Genomic DNA, 14,328 nt, shown 5'->3' with positions numbered 1-14,328 from the left:
CGAAAGACAAGACAATAATCTATAGATTGAATTAAGCTTGTATTATTCATAAATAAAACATGTATTATATGTGTCTTATAAATTATTTTGGTTTGTATCACTAAGAACATGAGTGATGTTTGCAATATGTATTAAAAATGTAGTGTGCATGTATTAATCATTTGGTTGGTATCACTAAGAAGAGAGTAAAGTTTGCAATATGTATTAGAAATGTATTGTTCATGAATAAACCTTATATTATACGTGTCTTAGAAATTATTTGATTTGTATCACTAAGAAAATGAATGATGTATGCAATATGTATTATAAATGGATTGCTCATGAATAAAATTTATATTATATGTGTATTATAAATAATTTTTATTTATCACTAAGAAAATGAGTAGTGACGGTTGCAATATGTATTAAAATATAATGTGGAAGTCTTATAAAGGTATTATTAATGTGTTACCTAAATTATTCTTGTTGGTATCACTAAGAAAGGAGTGAAGTGTGCACTATGTATTATAAATGTACTACTCATGAATAAAACATGTATTATATATATCTTATAAATTATTTTGATTTGTATCACTATGAAAAAGAGCGACGTTTGCAATATGTATTACAAATGTATTGTTCTATATTATAAATGTATTAAAAGTGTGTTGCTTAAATTATTTTGGTTGATATCACTAAAAAAGAGTGAAGTTTGTAATATGTATTATAAATGTATTGTTCATGATTTTAATACAATTTTAATACAATTATGAAACATATCTAATACAACTTTAATACAATTGCGATACAGTTTCATAAACTTTACCTTTTTCGAGTTTCAATATAATATTTCTCCTAAAAACAATTATAAACTTAACCAAAACCTCTTAAAATTGAAATATAAATTCCAAACGACATTTTCAATAATTTGTAGGAACAACCTATCCAAACTAATCACAAATTCATAAAATACAAATAATGAATTCAAAATTTGAACTTTATAATGACCATCAATGGTGAACTCTTGTTGTTGTAATTTTAGAGATTTGAAATTTCTGTTTGAAAACATGATTTTGTACAAATTTTCATCTTTCCATTTCTTTTTTCGTCGTATTTTTTGGGTAAAAATAATGAAATATGAAAAATTGATTTGTTATTTAAATGAAAATTTGAAAGAAGAAGAATCTTTAAAAAAAAGAAAAAAAAGAAAGAAGAGAAGGAAGATAATAATGATTGAGAAAGAAAGATGGAGAAGAAGAACAAAAAAAAAAAAGAAGAGGAAGAGGAAAAACGGCCGAGAAAGAGGCAAGTGAGTACATTTCTTAATTCCAAAAAATTGTTATATTTAGTTAGAAAAATTATGTTGTCATAGATGGTAAGTATTTTTTTAATATAGCATATTTATGTGATTTACCCTCTATTAATCTTAAATGATTGCTTAAAACAAAGGCCCATTAGCTCAGTTGGTTAGAGCGTCGTGCTAATAACGCGAAGGTCGCAGGTTCGAGACCTGCATGGGCCATTAATTTTCCCCATTTTGGAAAAAAACTATATACTCCTAATTTTATTATTTTAAAAAATAAAACGGGGTTAATTATATTAAAAAACATTCAACTTATAATCTGATTTCCAAAAAAAAAAATCAAATTATTTTTTGTAAATAATACATCGTTGAACTTTCATAATTTCATTATATACCCTACAACTAATAATTTAATAGCAAGAACTTATTTTAAACTAGATTTCGGTATAGATTATTAACTGGTTTTCGAGTAAATTGACATTTTAATGTAGGGTTGTTCAAAACTGAATCAAAACCGATAAGTCGAATCAGAAAAATGTTATTGGTTATTTATAATGGGTTATTCGTTTAGCGGTTTTGATAACGACTTTGATTTTATTTTTATTATCGATTCTTAACAGGTTGAAGGTTTTTTCTTAACAGGTTAACCGAAACCAATAGTAAATTAAATAACTATATTTATACCATTTTGTATATATAATCCTTGACTTAGAGTTTAGTTTTCTACTTTTATTTTTTGCTATCTCAAACTCTTGGTTATTTTACAGTGTAAAAGTGTTTACATTTGAGCAAGATGCAATTTGTGAACTCATGTGCATAATTCATTTGGATTGTCACCTTATTTCTAAGTGATTTTCAATGTTTTTTTTTGTCAAATCTTAACGGTAAAACCGATGACCGAACCGATAACGATCAATAACCGATAAATTAATAATCAAAGCCAATATCTTAATGGTCTATAACAGTTTAGCATTTCTACAAACCGATAACCAATAAGTCAAACTGATAAACTTCAAAACCGAACCAATCGATATGTAGCCCTATTTTAATTAGGTGATTTAGTGAAACATTTTTAATGTTTTTTTATTACAAAAAATAGTGTGATAATTATTCCACAATTAAATCATAAGTTCCATGACTTTTTTTTTTTGTGTAATCAAAAGAAGAAAGAAACAAGAAAGCAATACTACTAGAAATCAATGGAGTATGATTCATGATCACTTGTCTTGTTGCCCCATAGTCAAGGAAATTAGTTGATAGGACTTTTAGTAAACATTGATTTTGACATGTGTGAATTAAAAGGGTAAAGGGGTCAACAAAAGGTAGGTCCTATCCTTGGAGGAAAATATAAACAATTTTCTTTGTGTGAAAGGGAAATTATGATAACTTGATTTGTTTCTTTAATGGGAAGCAAAAAGTAGCTTTTAGATGGAAATTTCTCTGAGGTTGAAAATAATTTATTACAAAAATAAAAATATATTTGTTACGTGTGGATAGAAGTGTTGAAACTGAGAAGTGTTGAAACTGTTAATGAAAAGTTGATTTGTTTGATAAAAGAAGTGTTGATAAGTTCTTTCTTTTGTTAGAATGATCGAAATATATATTTTTAATTATTTAAAAGTTTTCACGTAAAGAAAAGGTGAAACAGTAAAATATTGAGCAAATTAAAAAAATTTCCCTTCCCTTGCCTCCGAAGTAATAAAAAAAATTGATGAGTAAGTTAGAAGTTTTATTTGGGAAAATATATTTTGAGAATTGGAAAGTTATTCTGATAAAATAGTAAAATATTGAGCAAATAAAAAATGTTTATAAACTGGCAAATTATAAGTTAGAGATCAACTTATGAATTTTTAACTGATTTTAACTTGTAAACTCTTTTATAATATTTAATATAACAATACTTAAATAAGTTTAAGAAATATTTATAAATCAGTTTAATCAGCTTATAACCTTGGTTAAACACCCTTATAAAGTCACATTTCTTATAGTGGAACCAAAGTGTCTTTTTAACTCTTTTATCTTTTCCTAATTCCCCTTTGATCACTTCATATATAGAATCAACATCAACAATGTCACTATTTATCATTCACCATTTATTTTCCATAGACCATGGATGATGTGGATCTCTAACCTATTAGAGAAATTAAAGCGTTAAATGTTACATCGAAGTTGAATATTCTTGATCCATAAAAAGGGTCATCAAAACGAAAATTTATTTCCTTTTAAGGTGGAAATTACACAAAGTTATTGAGTATTCTATCAGGTTCTTTCTTACTAAGTTCCTTTATCACAATCGAAACTCAAAGCTAAGAAACTAAGTGAATTCCAAGTCCTCTTCTAGATGAGGCGCAAATTTAAAATTTAAATTTTATGAAATTTTTAATGTTGAACTCATTATGTTTTAAACCCATATGTTTTAAGATAATTTCTCTTCACTAATATATATTTATTTTTTTGAGGTGTTTGTAGTCTTCAAATCAATTTCTACTAAGGAAAAAAAATATTAATATTGTCTTGAACTTTCAAAACAAATAATAGTAACTAGTTTTAAAAAATCATGATAGATAATTTAAGATGGAAAAGGTACGAGCACTTTAATAAAATAAACGCTTAGCAAATAATTTTTAAGACGAAGAGAATATTTTAAATCATGATGAATAATTTAAGACTGACAAACTATGAACAACTTATAAGGAGAGTGCAACATAACTATTAAAATGAACAAGAATTGTTTTAGTAAAATTTTTTTCTATGTGATATGATGGTCTTCCGTTAGTGACTTTAAGTCTAAGGTCCCATGACTGTACATAAACATGGCCACCCATAATTTCATATTAATTAATACCAACGTTCCAACAAAAGAATTATGATAACATCGTCCACTTGCACACACTTAGAAATATTGAAAAAATAGATCTGGTCAACAAAGAAGTTTCACCTTTTCTATTTTATGTTCGATATTCGTATTAGAACTTGGCTAATTCAAATTTATGTTATCTGTGTCTAGAGTCCATACGAAAACTAAAAATTGAAACTTTTAATTAAGGGAGAAGTAATCTGTTACGTTTGCATGAATGAAGCTGACAAGGAAGCTAACTACTATGTCAATTCTTGTGTGAATGGATTGTATGAAAATTCTTTGTACGTGTTAAATAAATAAATAAATAATAAAAATTCTAACCATTGAAATTTTTGGCTAAATGTTTTCCTTTTAGTATGCAATTTATTTGGCATTATTTGTGTGATGCCATCGCAATGACTCATTGACTATGTTGGCAAATGAAATGTTTCCAATTTATTACATAAGACCATCTTCAATCCAAATTTAGTGTTTTGAGCTTCAATCCATACCAATTTTTACATCAAATTTGGTGTGTGAATAGTGTTACATCAAATTTGGTGTAACACTATTCATCACACCAATTCACTTTTTGAATATTTTAATATTATATCATTATACAAACTTTTAATTAAACATTATATAAATTGCATGTTTTAATTAAATCTCTTGTATATTTAATTATTTTTTATGTAATATTAATTTTAGATATAAAATTTAGTTTTTTACAAATTAATTTTTCTATATATGACTTTTTTTTAAAATTAAATTTATGTTAATTCTACTATAAATTATAATTGGATATAACTACAATTAACCTTCACAAAAATTAAAAATGCAAACATTGCTCATTTTGAACTACGTAATGCATTAATAGAGCATTTATGGGAGCACCGTAGTGATCTTGAAAGTTGAATATTTATGTAGAATTTAAAATAATTTTTTTCAATTATGTAATGTTTATTTAATTGTATTTCATTAATGATTCACTTTTATTTGTATTATCCATTATTATGTATAATGTATAATATTTGCTAGCAATTTATATTGTTTAAAAAATTATGGTACAAAATAATTTTATATTAAACGATTATAAAAGGAAATAATATGAATTCTATATGGTGAATGTTTTATGAAATAAGAAAATATAAATGAAATAAGAAATAATAATATAATAATGAAGAGAGAAAAATATTCTTTTTTGGTGTAAAATTTGGTGCAGTGGGTTGGAGTTGATTACACAAAAAATAGTGCTGACAACAAATTTGGTGTTTGGGTTGGAGATGCCCTTAAAGGGCAAAGAGGTACGTAATATTATTTTTTTTGCAAAAAAAATGCAAATAAAAAAATGTAACTCTGTGTTTTTTTCTTTTTGTTTGAATTCACGAGTGATTTCATATTGAAATACGAAAATCTAAATTCACATTGAAAAATTCTAAATTGGAGAATAAAGTGTATGTTCTCTAATATAGATGACTCCATATACACTTTTAAAAGCTGTCAAAAACTGACCTCAAATCCACTACTAAAAAAGAGGTCATGTTTTTTTTAAAGAAATAATAATTTTTTTTAAAGAAAAAATTAACCTTTGGAGATCGATTTATTTTTTGGTGCGATAAATCAAAAATAAAATGCAAACTGACATCCTAAGATTGATTTCCTATAAACAATTTTTTTTTACAAAAATCGACCTCCGCTAGATCAATTTTTGACATTTCTTAAGTAATGACAAGTCCTTTAAATTTGCATCTAATTCTTATTATTGAACCAGGTTCACAAACTATATAGATTAAATATATTTTATTTGAGATCGAAAACTTTCACAAAGTATAGGTCTTGTGACAAACCTTTAAATATGCTTGCAAGAAGATCAATGACACAAAATTCAAAAAAGTAATAGTAAGTGCATAAGAATAAAAAAAGAAAGTGGAAAAAAGAGAATCATTGTGATTTATGTGGAAAAATATTATAGAAAGGAAAAAAACAAAGAAGACTCTTTGAAGGAACCTTACATCATTGCTGAGGTGGTTAACAAAAACACATCATGCTTACATTTTAGAACCTAATTCTACAATTATCAAATCACTTCATTGCATTTTCTCATTTTATGGTAAAATAATTTTAAAGTAAAATAGATATTCAAAACTATTACATTTTCTAGTGTTGAATTGATTCTTCTTTACCAATATTAATATTGATTTGATTTTTGTTTGAGTTACTAATATTTGATATGCTATATAAAACTTATTATTAGCTTATATGTATTAGATTGTATTCGCTGATACATCATCTTGCCCAAATCGCTCTTTGAATCTCACTCCTCTCTCCTCTTCCTACAAATGATAAATATCCAAACTATAACCTACTCGATTTGACATATTCAAATTTAACCTAACTCGCCATAGCCCCTATAAGTCATCATATACTTTGATTTAATGAACCTTTGAGCAAAAAAAGAAAATGGCAAAACAAAGGAGATTGTGTTGTCAAGTGGTGATTGATTAAGGGGTTGAGTAAAATTTACTCATATTTTTAATTGTAAGATGGGAAATAATAGTAATTAATAAAATGATTTGCAAGATTTTGACAAGAATAAATCGTGGGGTTAAGTGCTTTACTTGAATTGTAGATTTATAACTGGATTTTAAAGTATAAAGTCAACTTTTTATTATTTTATTAAAACTTCCACTTGTTTATAGATTTTCGTATAACATAAAGTTATAATATTAATCAAATAATCCACATGAATGTAACTTCTTTTTGTGCATGCTTGCCTTAAAATGTGCTTCACCTAAATTAGAGTAAAATGTGGAGCAAGAATCTCATTTTTATGAGTATATCAAGCCCATTTTTCTAAAGAATAATAATAATATGATCATAGGTGACTTAGTTTTAATTTAATATATAGTATCACATCAAGTGAGACAGAGAAATTGTATAATGTATACTAATAAATAAAGATGACAGGTTGATTAAAGAAGAAAATATGGGACTAAAGTGGATGGTTTTTAATTATTCTTTATCTTGAATTATTGAAATAGACTTGTCTTGGCCAGGTTCAGATACTGGATTTTAAGTCAACTGAATTTTTTTTTCCCTTTAAAAGTCCTACTACTTTAAATATTTATTGTTGTATAAGAGAAAGTATTATAATCAAAATCATTATTTTAATTCGTTTGGTGGGTACCTGCTGATTGCACAAAAAGGGAATATATTATTATTGTTTGCCTGGCTTATTGTTGGTAATTTATTTTCTTTTTAAATAGAGTCAAAATGAATATTATCCTTTTTTTGTTCAAACATTTCCCTAATATGATTACAAAAGGAACTCATAAATGAAATTCATGTTTGAGGAGCTAGGATAATTGTGAAATTAATATAATTATTTTTGGAAGGAAAATTTAGTTTTTATAATAAATTTTCCCAACAAGGAAAAATGAGATTCATATGTGAACCAGTGGAATCTTGGGAGTAAGAAATAATACATTTTTTTGTTTTAATTTCATAGGGTGTTTTTATCATGTCTTAAATCAAATATCTTGATAACCTTTAATTTAAGAATAACATTCTTTTGAAAAATATTAGCTCCGTCCTCATTTATGTGATGATATTTGTCTAGGTATACCAAGCTTAAGAATTTTAACGTTGTTCGATAAGGAGAGGGGAGGGGGCCGTGTGTGAAGTAGATATTTTCCATCCTCCATTCATAGTTATACTTATAGGTTTGTTTGGGACCATATACTATATAGTGTATAAGTTTAATTTAATACTCAACCTCATGTGCACTCTTTAATGCTTTCATTTTCAGGGCAAAAGACACATTTTTTCTTGAAGTTGCTCCCATTTTTTTTCTCAAGTTACACACTCACTATACATGTTTGGGCAATGAATTTGGCAATATACTATACATGTTTTTTCTTTGGAATATTTGTAAAAGGAAATTCGTAATCACTATTTTTGTAATAGCTCGCAAATTATATGAGAGAAATAATAAATAATACTAGATATAAGTTTGATGTGACGAATTCAACTGAGGCAGAGGGCGATCGTTGACCGTCTTTATGGGATGCCATTTGTTTTCTTACGAATTACATTACATTTATAGTTGGTCCTTTTTTTAAAAAAAATATTTTTATTTTCTTTAAGTTGTTTGTTTCCAAAGAGAAGAGATGTTTGAATACTGTACTTAACTACATGTGAGCCTTGTGTTGACACACTGAATATACAAGAATGTGTTTAATATTTTAAAGGTCAGATTGAATTACTCAACACCACCATGACGTGTGTAGTGCTGGACTGTTTCACTCTTAATCAGATGTCTTGAGTTTAAGCCCTGGGTATGACGGATTTAGTCGAGGCTCCAATGGGAAAAAAATTGAATTACTCAACGACCTAAAATAGGTCATAAAAAATCTTTATTAAATTTATTTGTCGAATTCCAATTTAATTTTGTTAATTAGAAATTCTAGAAACTCATTTTGTCAAAAGTATAAATCCAAGTGACATACATTAAATTATGAAACTATTTTATTTCAATGATGAACTCATGTCTTTGACCTTTAAACATGTGTTACCTATCTCGCTAATTAGATTTTTGTTCTAGATAGATTATTAAAATGTTATAATTAACTATATATAATTATTAATGTCTCAAATAGTCATACTTATAAAGCTAGCACTTGATCATAGATTTTGAAGATTTATCTTCAAATATTGGTCATAGATTATGGATAAGATTTTAACACTCTGTCTTAAAAAAAAAATCAAGTTAGGTTTTGGGACTTCCACTCATAAAACTTCTATATTTTTTTTTCAAGTAAAATACATATTTATACAAAATTTTAAATTCCAAAAATATATTTAAATTTTTTTTTAACTTATTAAATTTTAAATTTAAGTAATAAATCTATAGTCAAGATAAAAAGGGACCTTTTATCACGAGGTGTTGGTCTTATATTTTTTTCCTATGTGCCCTTCATATTATACTTTTACAATTATTGGGATAATATCAATGAACAATAACTTGGTAGGTACTCTTTATTTATTGCAAGTTAATTATTGACAATGACATACTTTTAGTGTGGTTCTATAAATGATTTTGAGGAAAACTAAATATTAATAATAATACATTTAGTGTGATTCTATTAGTGAAATTTGAGGAAAATAAAATATATGTAAACTTTATCTTCGTTTTATGTGAGATAATAATATCATTTTTGATAGATCATTTAACATAAAAAATGTGTTTTAAAAAAAATAAAGGCGAAGAAGAAAAAAAATATATCTACACAAAAAAATTAGTAATATACTCAAATTTGACCACTTCTAATGAAAGAAAAAACTTTACACTACCAATATTTTCTTATATATAACTTAATATATAAGATTAAGTCTACTGAAACTTGTTTTGTTTTTAGTTAAGTAGTTCAAAGTAAAGGTCAATTTTAGTTCCTTTTTTCGTAATAAAAAATCAAGTCTAATCATAGTTTTAGTGCTCAAATTAAATGGAACACATAATAAAGACAGAAGAAGTAATTAATTTAAGTTTTTCCCATAGTAGATTTTTACTTTTAGCTTTTAGGGTAATACATGAGAACATTGGTAAATTTGAATAATATTTTTTTAAACTAGAAAGTTAAATAACTACATAAAGTATTTGTCTTAAATTATCTATCGTAATTTTAAAAAATGATTATTTCAAATAATTTATTATTTTAAAAGTTCAATACAAAATTAATTAACTTTTTTCCATTTTGTCCGTAAGAGTAATGCTTATCTACGACTACAAATATTTCAGAAAAGTAATATTCAACGAAGATAAATTATGTTTTAAGACGAAGATGCAACAGTCCAAAATTCCTTTTACTTTTTAATGAACATGTAAAATAAATCCAATAGATAATTTGAAATTAATGAAGTAGTCAAATATAGTTTTTAGAATTAATAAAAATAATACAATAAAGTAAACATGAACCAATTAAAATGAAACGAATGAGATAATTAATAATTAGTTGAAAACGTGCATCGCGACTCACGAGGAATAAATTTGGGACTAATCATTCCTTATGAGCGTCCATGTATTACTCACTTAAAAGTGGATAATTTTATCCTTAATCAAATTTTAATTTTGTTTAAAAATTATTAGGTGTTTTTCAAATTTGTAATATAACTTTTCAATTTAAATTTAATTTTTAAATAATTAAATACCATTTTAAAATAAAGTAAAAAAAAATATATGAGTCAAAAAATAGATTAGATGTTTTTCAAATATGTAAAATATAAAACGTCAATTTAAATTTAAAATCTTTATAATTAGATACTAAGTTTTAAATAAAGTAAAAAAACATTTAATTAGAAACTCGATATCATTATTATGAAATTACTATTGTCAAAAGATGTGTTGCCATGAATGAGGTGTTTCTTCTTTAATCAGATATTTCAGGTTCGAGTTTTGGAGTATGCAAAATTGAGAGGGAAGCACTATTGGCTATAACGACATGAATTTGAATTAGTCGGACTCCGATGATACGGAAGTAGGGGCAAATTAGGAATTAAGAAAAAGATGACGGAGTAGTGACACCCACGTTATCACAGAGGACACACATTTTGTCGAGTAGAAAAAGACAAGTGAGAAATGGAAAAAGGAAGCTACTTCACCATTTCTATAGCTTCTTCTCTTCTAATTCCTTTTTTTTTTTTCTCTTTATATTTATCTACTCAAAAGCCTTCAAGAACTATTCTTTGTAGTTGTTCATGTGACCCTTTTCAGTTTTTCCCACCAAACTTTTTACAACTCCAAAAACAAAAATATCTTGTATTTGGGTTGTTCAAGATTTGAGCTTTTTTGCAGAAATATTGCTCCCAAGACTTGAATTTGACTTGTAAAGGATTGATCTTTTGTGGGGTTTTTTTAAAATTTTTTCTTGATGGGCAATTGTGTTGGTTCCCCAGCTAGAGTTGAAGCTACTTTGAGCTCTACTACCCCTTCTGGTACTTGACCCTTTCTGTTTTTGCTTGTTCCTCTGTTGGGTATTTCAGAGTTTATTGAGCTGATTCCTGTGGGTGGAGGTGTGCGTGTGTGTGTGGGGGGGGGGGGGGGGGGTATGGAAAAAGATAAAGATTGTTTTTTTGTGTGCATCTTTTTCTGCTTTGTGATGGGTGATTTAGTTCTTTGCTTTTAATTGCTTTGGTTTTTGGGTGAATTTAGTTGTTTGCTTTCTTTTTGTTAGAGAATCTTGATTGCTTCCTATCACTGTATAGGGAGAGGCATTAAAATTGTAAGTCTAGTTTTTAGCTTGTAGAGAGAACTCTGATGTGTGGTTTGTTTCATTTTGCTTCTGTTTATTGATGAATTTGGTTTAATCTTTATGTTGGTGCATTAAAGCATGGATCTTTGTATTTTTTTCCAAGTTGGTTGACTTTTACAAGATATTATGGTATGGAGATTTGTGAGTTTTGGATGTTGATTGTTAACTTTTGCTTGAGTATTGTGATATCTGTGTTTGCTTTTTGCTTAGTTGCTTCTCAGCCTCATCTGTTGTTTGAACTCAAAAAATGATTAGATTATTTACAAATCATTCTTTTCCTCTGAATACATTGAATAATTATGTTTTGCTGCGAGTAGTTGCACCTTTGTCCTTGAGCTGAAGGTGTATTGGAAACAACCTCTCTACCTCCTAATGTAGGGGCAAGGTTTGCGTACACTCTACCCTCCCCAGGCTCAACTAGTGGGATTGCACTCGATATGTTGTTTTGTTGTAGTTGTACATTTATTTCCAATCACCAAGATTCTTCTTTTTCATGTCTGTGTCCAATTTCCTTATGTTTAGGATGTAAAAAACATCATAGTAAGTTAACTGAAATTGACCTGTCCCCTAAAATCAACCATATACGATTGGAAAGAATAGTTTTATTCTAAGAATGCATATTGGTATATGTGACTGAATGATAACATTTCCTACTCTTTTTATATGCCAGCTTATGAAGCCTCAAGATTTCCTGACAGAAAAAGCAATTCTTCTGTTCCATCAAGCCTAAGTATTCCATCCTATGGTAGGAAAAGTAGTTCCGAAAGCCTTCCTACTCCGAGATCTGAAAGCGAAATATTATTTTCTCCTAATGTCAAATCCTTCTCATTCAATGAACTGAAAAATGCAACAAGGAATTTTAGACCTGACAGTCTTCTTGGGGAAGGAGGATTTGGTTGTGTTTTTAAAGGATGGATCGATGCGCAAACTCTTACTGCTTCAAAGCCTGGTTCTGGGATAGTGATTGCTGTCAAGAAATTGAAGCCTGAAGGTTTTCAAGGTCACAAGGAGTGGTTGGTATGTTACTTCTGTTATAATCCTGCTAATATTGAACTTTTTTTCTCGTTGGCATAGTAACTAATGTTCAATACTCTGCAGACTGAAGTTAATTACCTTGGGCAACTTCGTCATCCAAATCTGGTTAAACTCATTGGCTATTGCATCGACGGTGACAACCACCTTTTAGTGTATGAGTTCATGCCTAAAGGAAGCTTGGAGAACCATTTGTTTAGAAGTATGCCTGCTTTCTTCCCCTCCTAGCTTTGGATTTGTCATAGTAGTTTCTCCCTTATGTCATTTCCCTTGTGTCCCGAAACAATGGAGAATTATATGTGTATTTACTAATTGGTGGTGATTCTTGGCTTAATCTTTTTGTTAAACAGGAGGACCTCAACCTCTGAATTGGGCAACAAGAATTAAGGTGGCTATTGGTGCTGCTAGAGGCCTTGCTTTCCTTCATGATGCTAAAGAACAAGTCATATATCGAGATTTCAAGGCTTCTAATATTCTGTTGGATGCTGTACGTATCAGACCCCGATCTCCCTTTGTGTAAATATGCCTTTCCGCAGCATAAGTTCTCCTGCTGTTCTTGCGAAGCTTAAGACATATCTGCTTTCTTGGACTGCAGGAATTTAATTCAAAGCTGTCAGATTTTGGTTTGGCCAAGGCCGGGCCAACTGGTGATCGCACACACGTATCCACTCAAGTAATGGGTACACAAGGCTATGCTGCTCCAGAATATGTTGCTACAGGTTAATACATTGCCTCTCTTGTTAGCTTAGCTATAATAAACATATAGCATGACCTTCTGATTAGATATCCATTTTGTAGATTTTGGAGTAAAACATATTAAACGATGATTTTTGATGATAAATCTAGTTATGATGGTCTACGCAAACCTTACCCTTACCTTTGTGATGTAAAGATGACCCTTAAAAGTATCCCCAGTTACCGATCTTATTTGTTTAGACTTTCTATAAAGTTGTGGTATTTTCACGGAGAACAAAGAGCTTGATTTCTTATTATGAGTAAACATAACTCTGCTTTCCTCATGAAACACATTCTATTGTAATACTGCTGGACTATTATCTTGTAACTAAATATCCCGCTATCTTCCAGGTCGTTTGACAGCAAAAAGTGATGTATACAGCTTTGGTGTTGTGTTGCTCGAACTGCTTTCAGGACGACGTGCAGTCGACAACACAAAGGTCGGTATAGAACAGAATCTTGTAGACTGGGCAAAGCCATATTTAGGAGACAAACGGAAGTTGTTTCGAATAATGGACACCAAACTAGAAGGCCAGTATCCCCAGAAAGGAGCGTATACAGCTGCTAACCTTGCTTGGCAGTGTCTAAGCAATGAGCCCAAGCTTCGCCCCAAAATGTCCGAGGTTTTAACTGCTCTTGAAGAACTTCAATCACCCAAAGGTGTTAGCAAACTCTCACATACTGAGCATAGAGCTATTCCCAGCCCAGTGGCTGTATCGCCTATGAGGCATCATCGTTCACCCCTGCAGATGACACCGTCTGCTTCTCCATTACAAGCCTATCAAAAGTCTCCTCGCGGAAGGTGACTCATAGAGACTTGAGAGTATACCTATTTTGGTTTTGTCATTGTACATTTCTCATATATCTACCAAATTTTGTTGTCTATATGTTTTAATGTATTGGCAGTCCAAGATTAGATTTTGTTTTTTTGTTCAATGCTTACTTTGTAACCTATTCAGACACTGAGTTAACTCTCACTGTATTTGAGATGATAATCTACTTAGTTAAATGTGAATGAAATTGTGTCTCATATATTTTATAAAGCATAAGAAGGCATAATATGAAGAAAATCCATAACACTAATATATATTCAAAAGAGCTAAAATATCTAAAGTTTGTTTAAGATTCAACTG

At 28.7% G+C, this 14,328-nt stretch overlaps 1 protein-coding gene and 1 non-coding gene across 2 annotated transcripts in view; both read left to right on the top strand.

Annotated features, from left to right (window-relative positions):
* Positions 1–14,123, top strand: part of LOC125830748 (probable serine/threonine-protein kinase PBL3) — a 253,789-nt gene extending 239,666 nt beyond the window's left edge. Inside the window, exons 2-7 of the mRNA XM_049509917.1 lie at positions 11,043–11,111; positions 12,099–12,445; positions 12,527–12,662; positions 12,811–12,947; positions 13,056–13,179; positions 13,547–14,123. Coding sequence (XP_049365874.1) covers positions 11,048–11,111; positions 12,099–12,445; positions 12,527–12,662; positions 12,811–12,947; positions 13,056–13,179; positions 13,547–14,001 — 1,263 coding nt within the window. The 5' untranslated portion in view covers positions 11,043–11,047 and the 3' untranslated portion in view covers positions 14,002–14,123. The remainder of the gene's footprint in view (positions 1–11,042; positions 11,112–12,098; positions 12,446–12,526; positions 12,663–12,810; positions 12,948–13,055; positions 13,180–13,546) is intronic.
* TRNAI-AAU (transfer RNA isoleucine (anticodon AAU)) lies at positions 1,428–1,501 on the top strand. The gene has a single exon. It is a non-coding gene; the product is annotated as a tRNA-Ile (tRNA).
* Positions 14,124–14,328: the final 205 nt, after the last annotated feature.

The sequence above is a fragment of the Solanum verrucosum genome, unplaced genomic scaffold (genome assembly GCF_900185275.1).
Source record: "Solanum verrucosum unplaced genomic scaffold, falcon-dt-bn FXZP01000154.1, whole genome shotgun sequence".
Classification (NCBI taxonomy): Eukaryota; Viridiplantae; Streptophyta; class Magnoliopsida; order Solanales; family Solanaceae; genus Solanum; species Solanum verrucosum.
The sequence above is the reverse complement of the archived record's forward strand: the minus strand, read 5'-3'. Positions and strand labels throughout refer to the sequence as shown.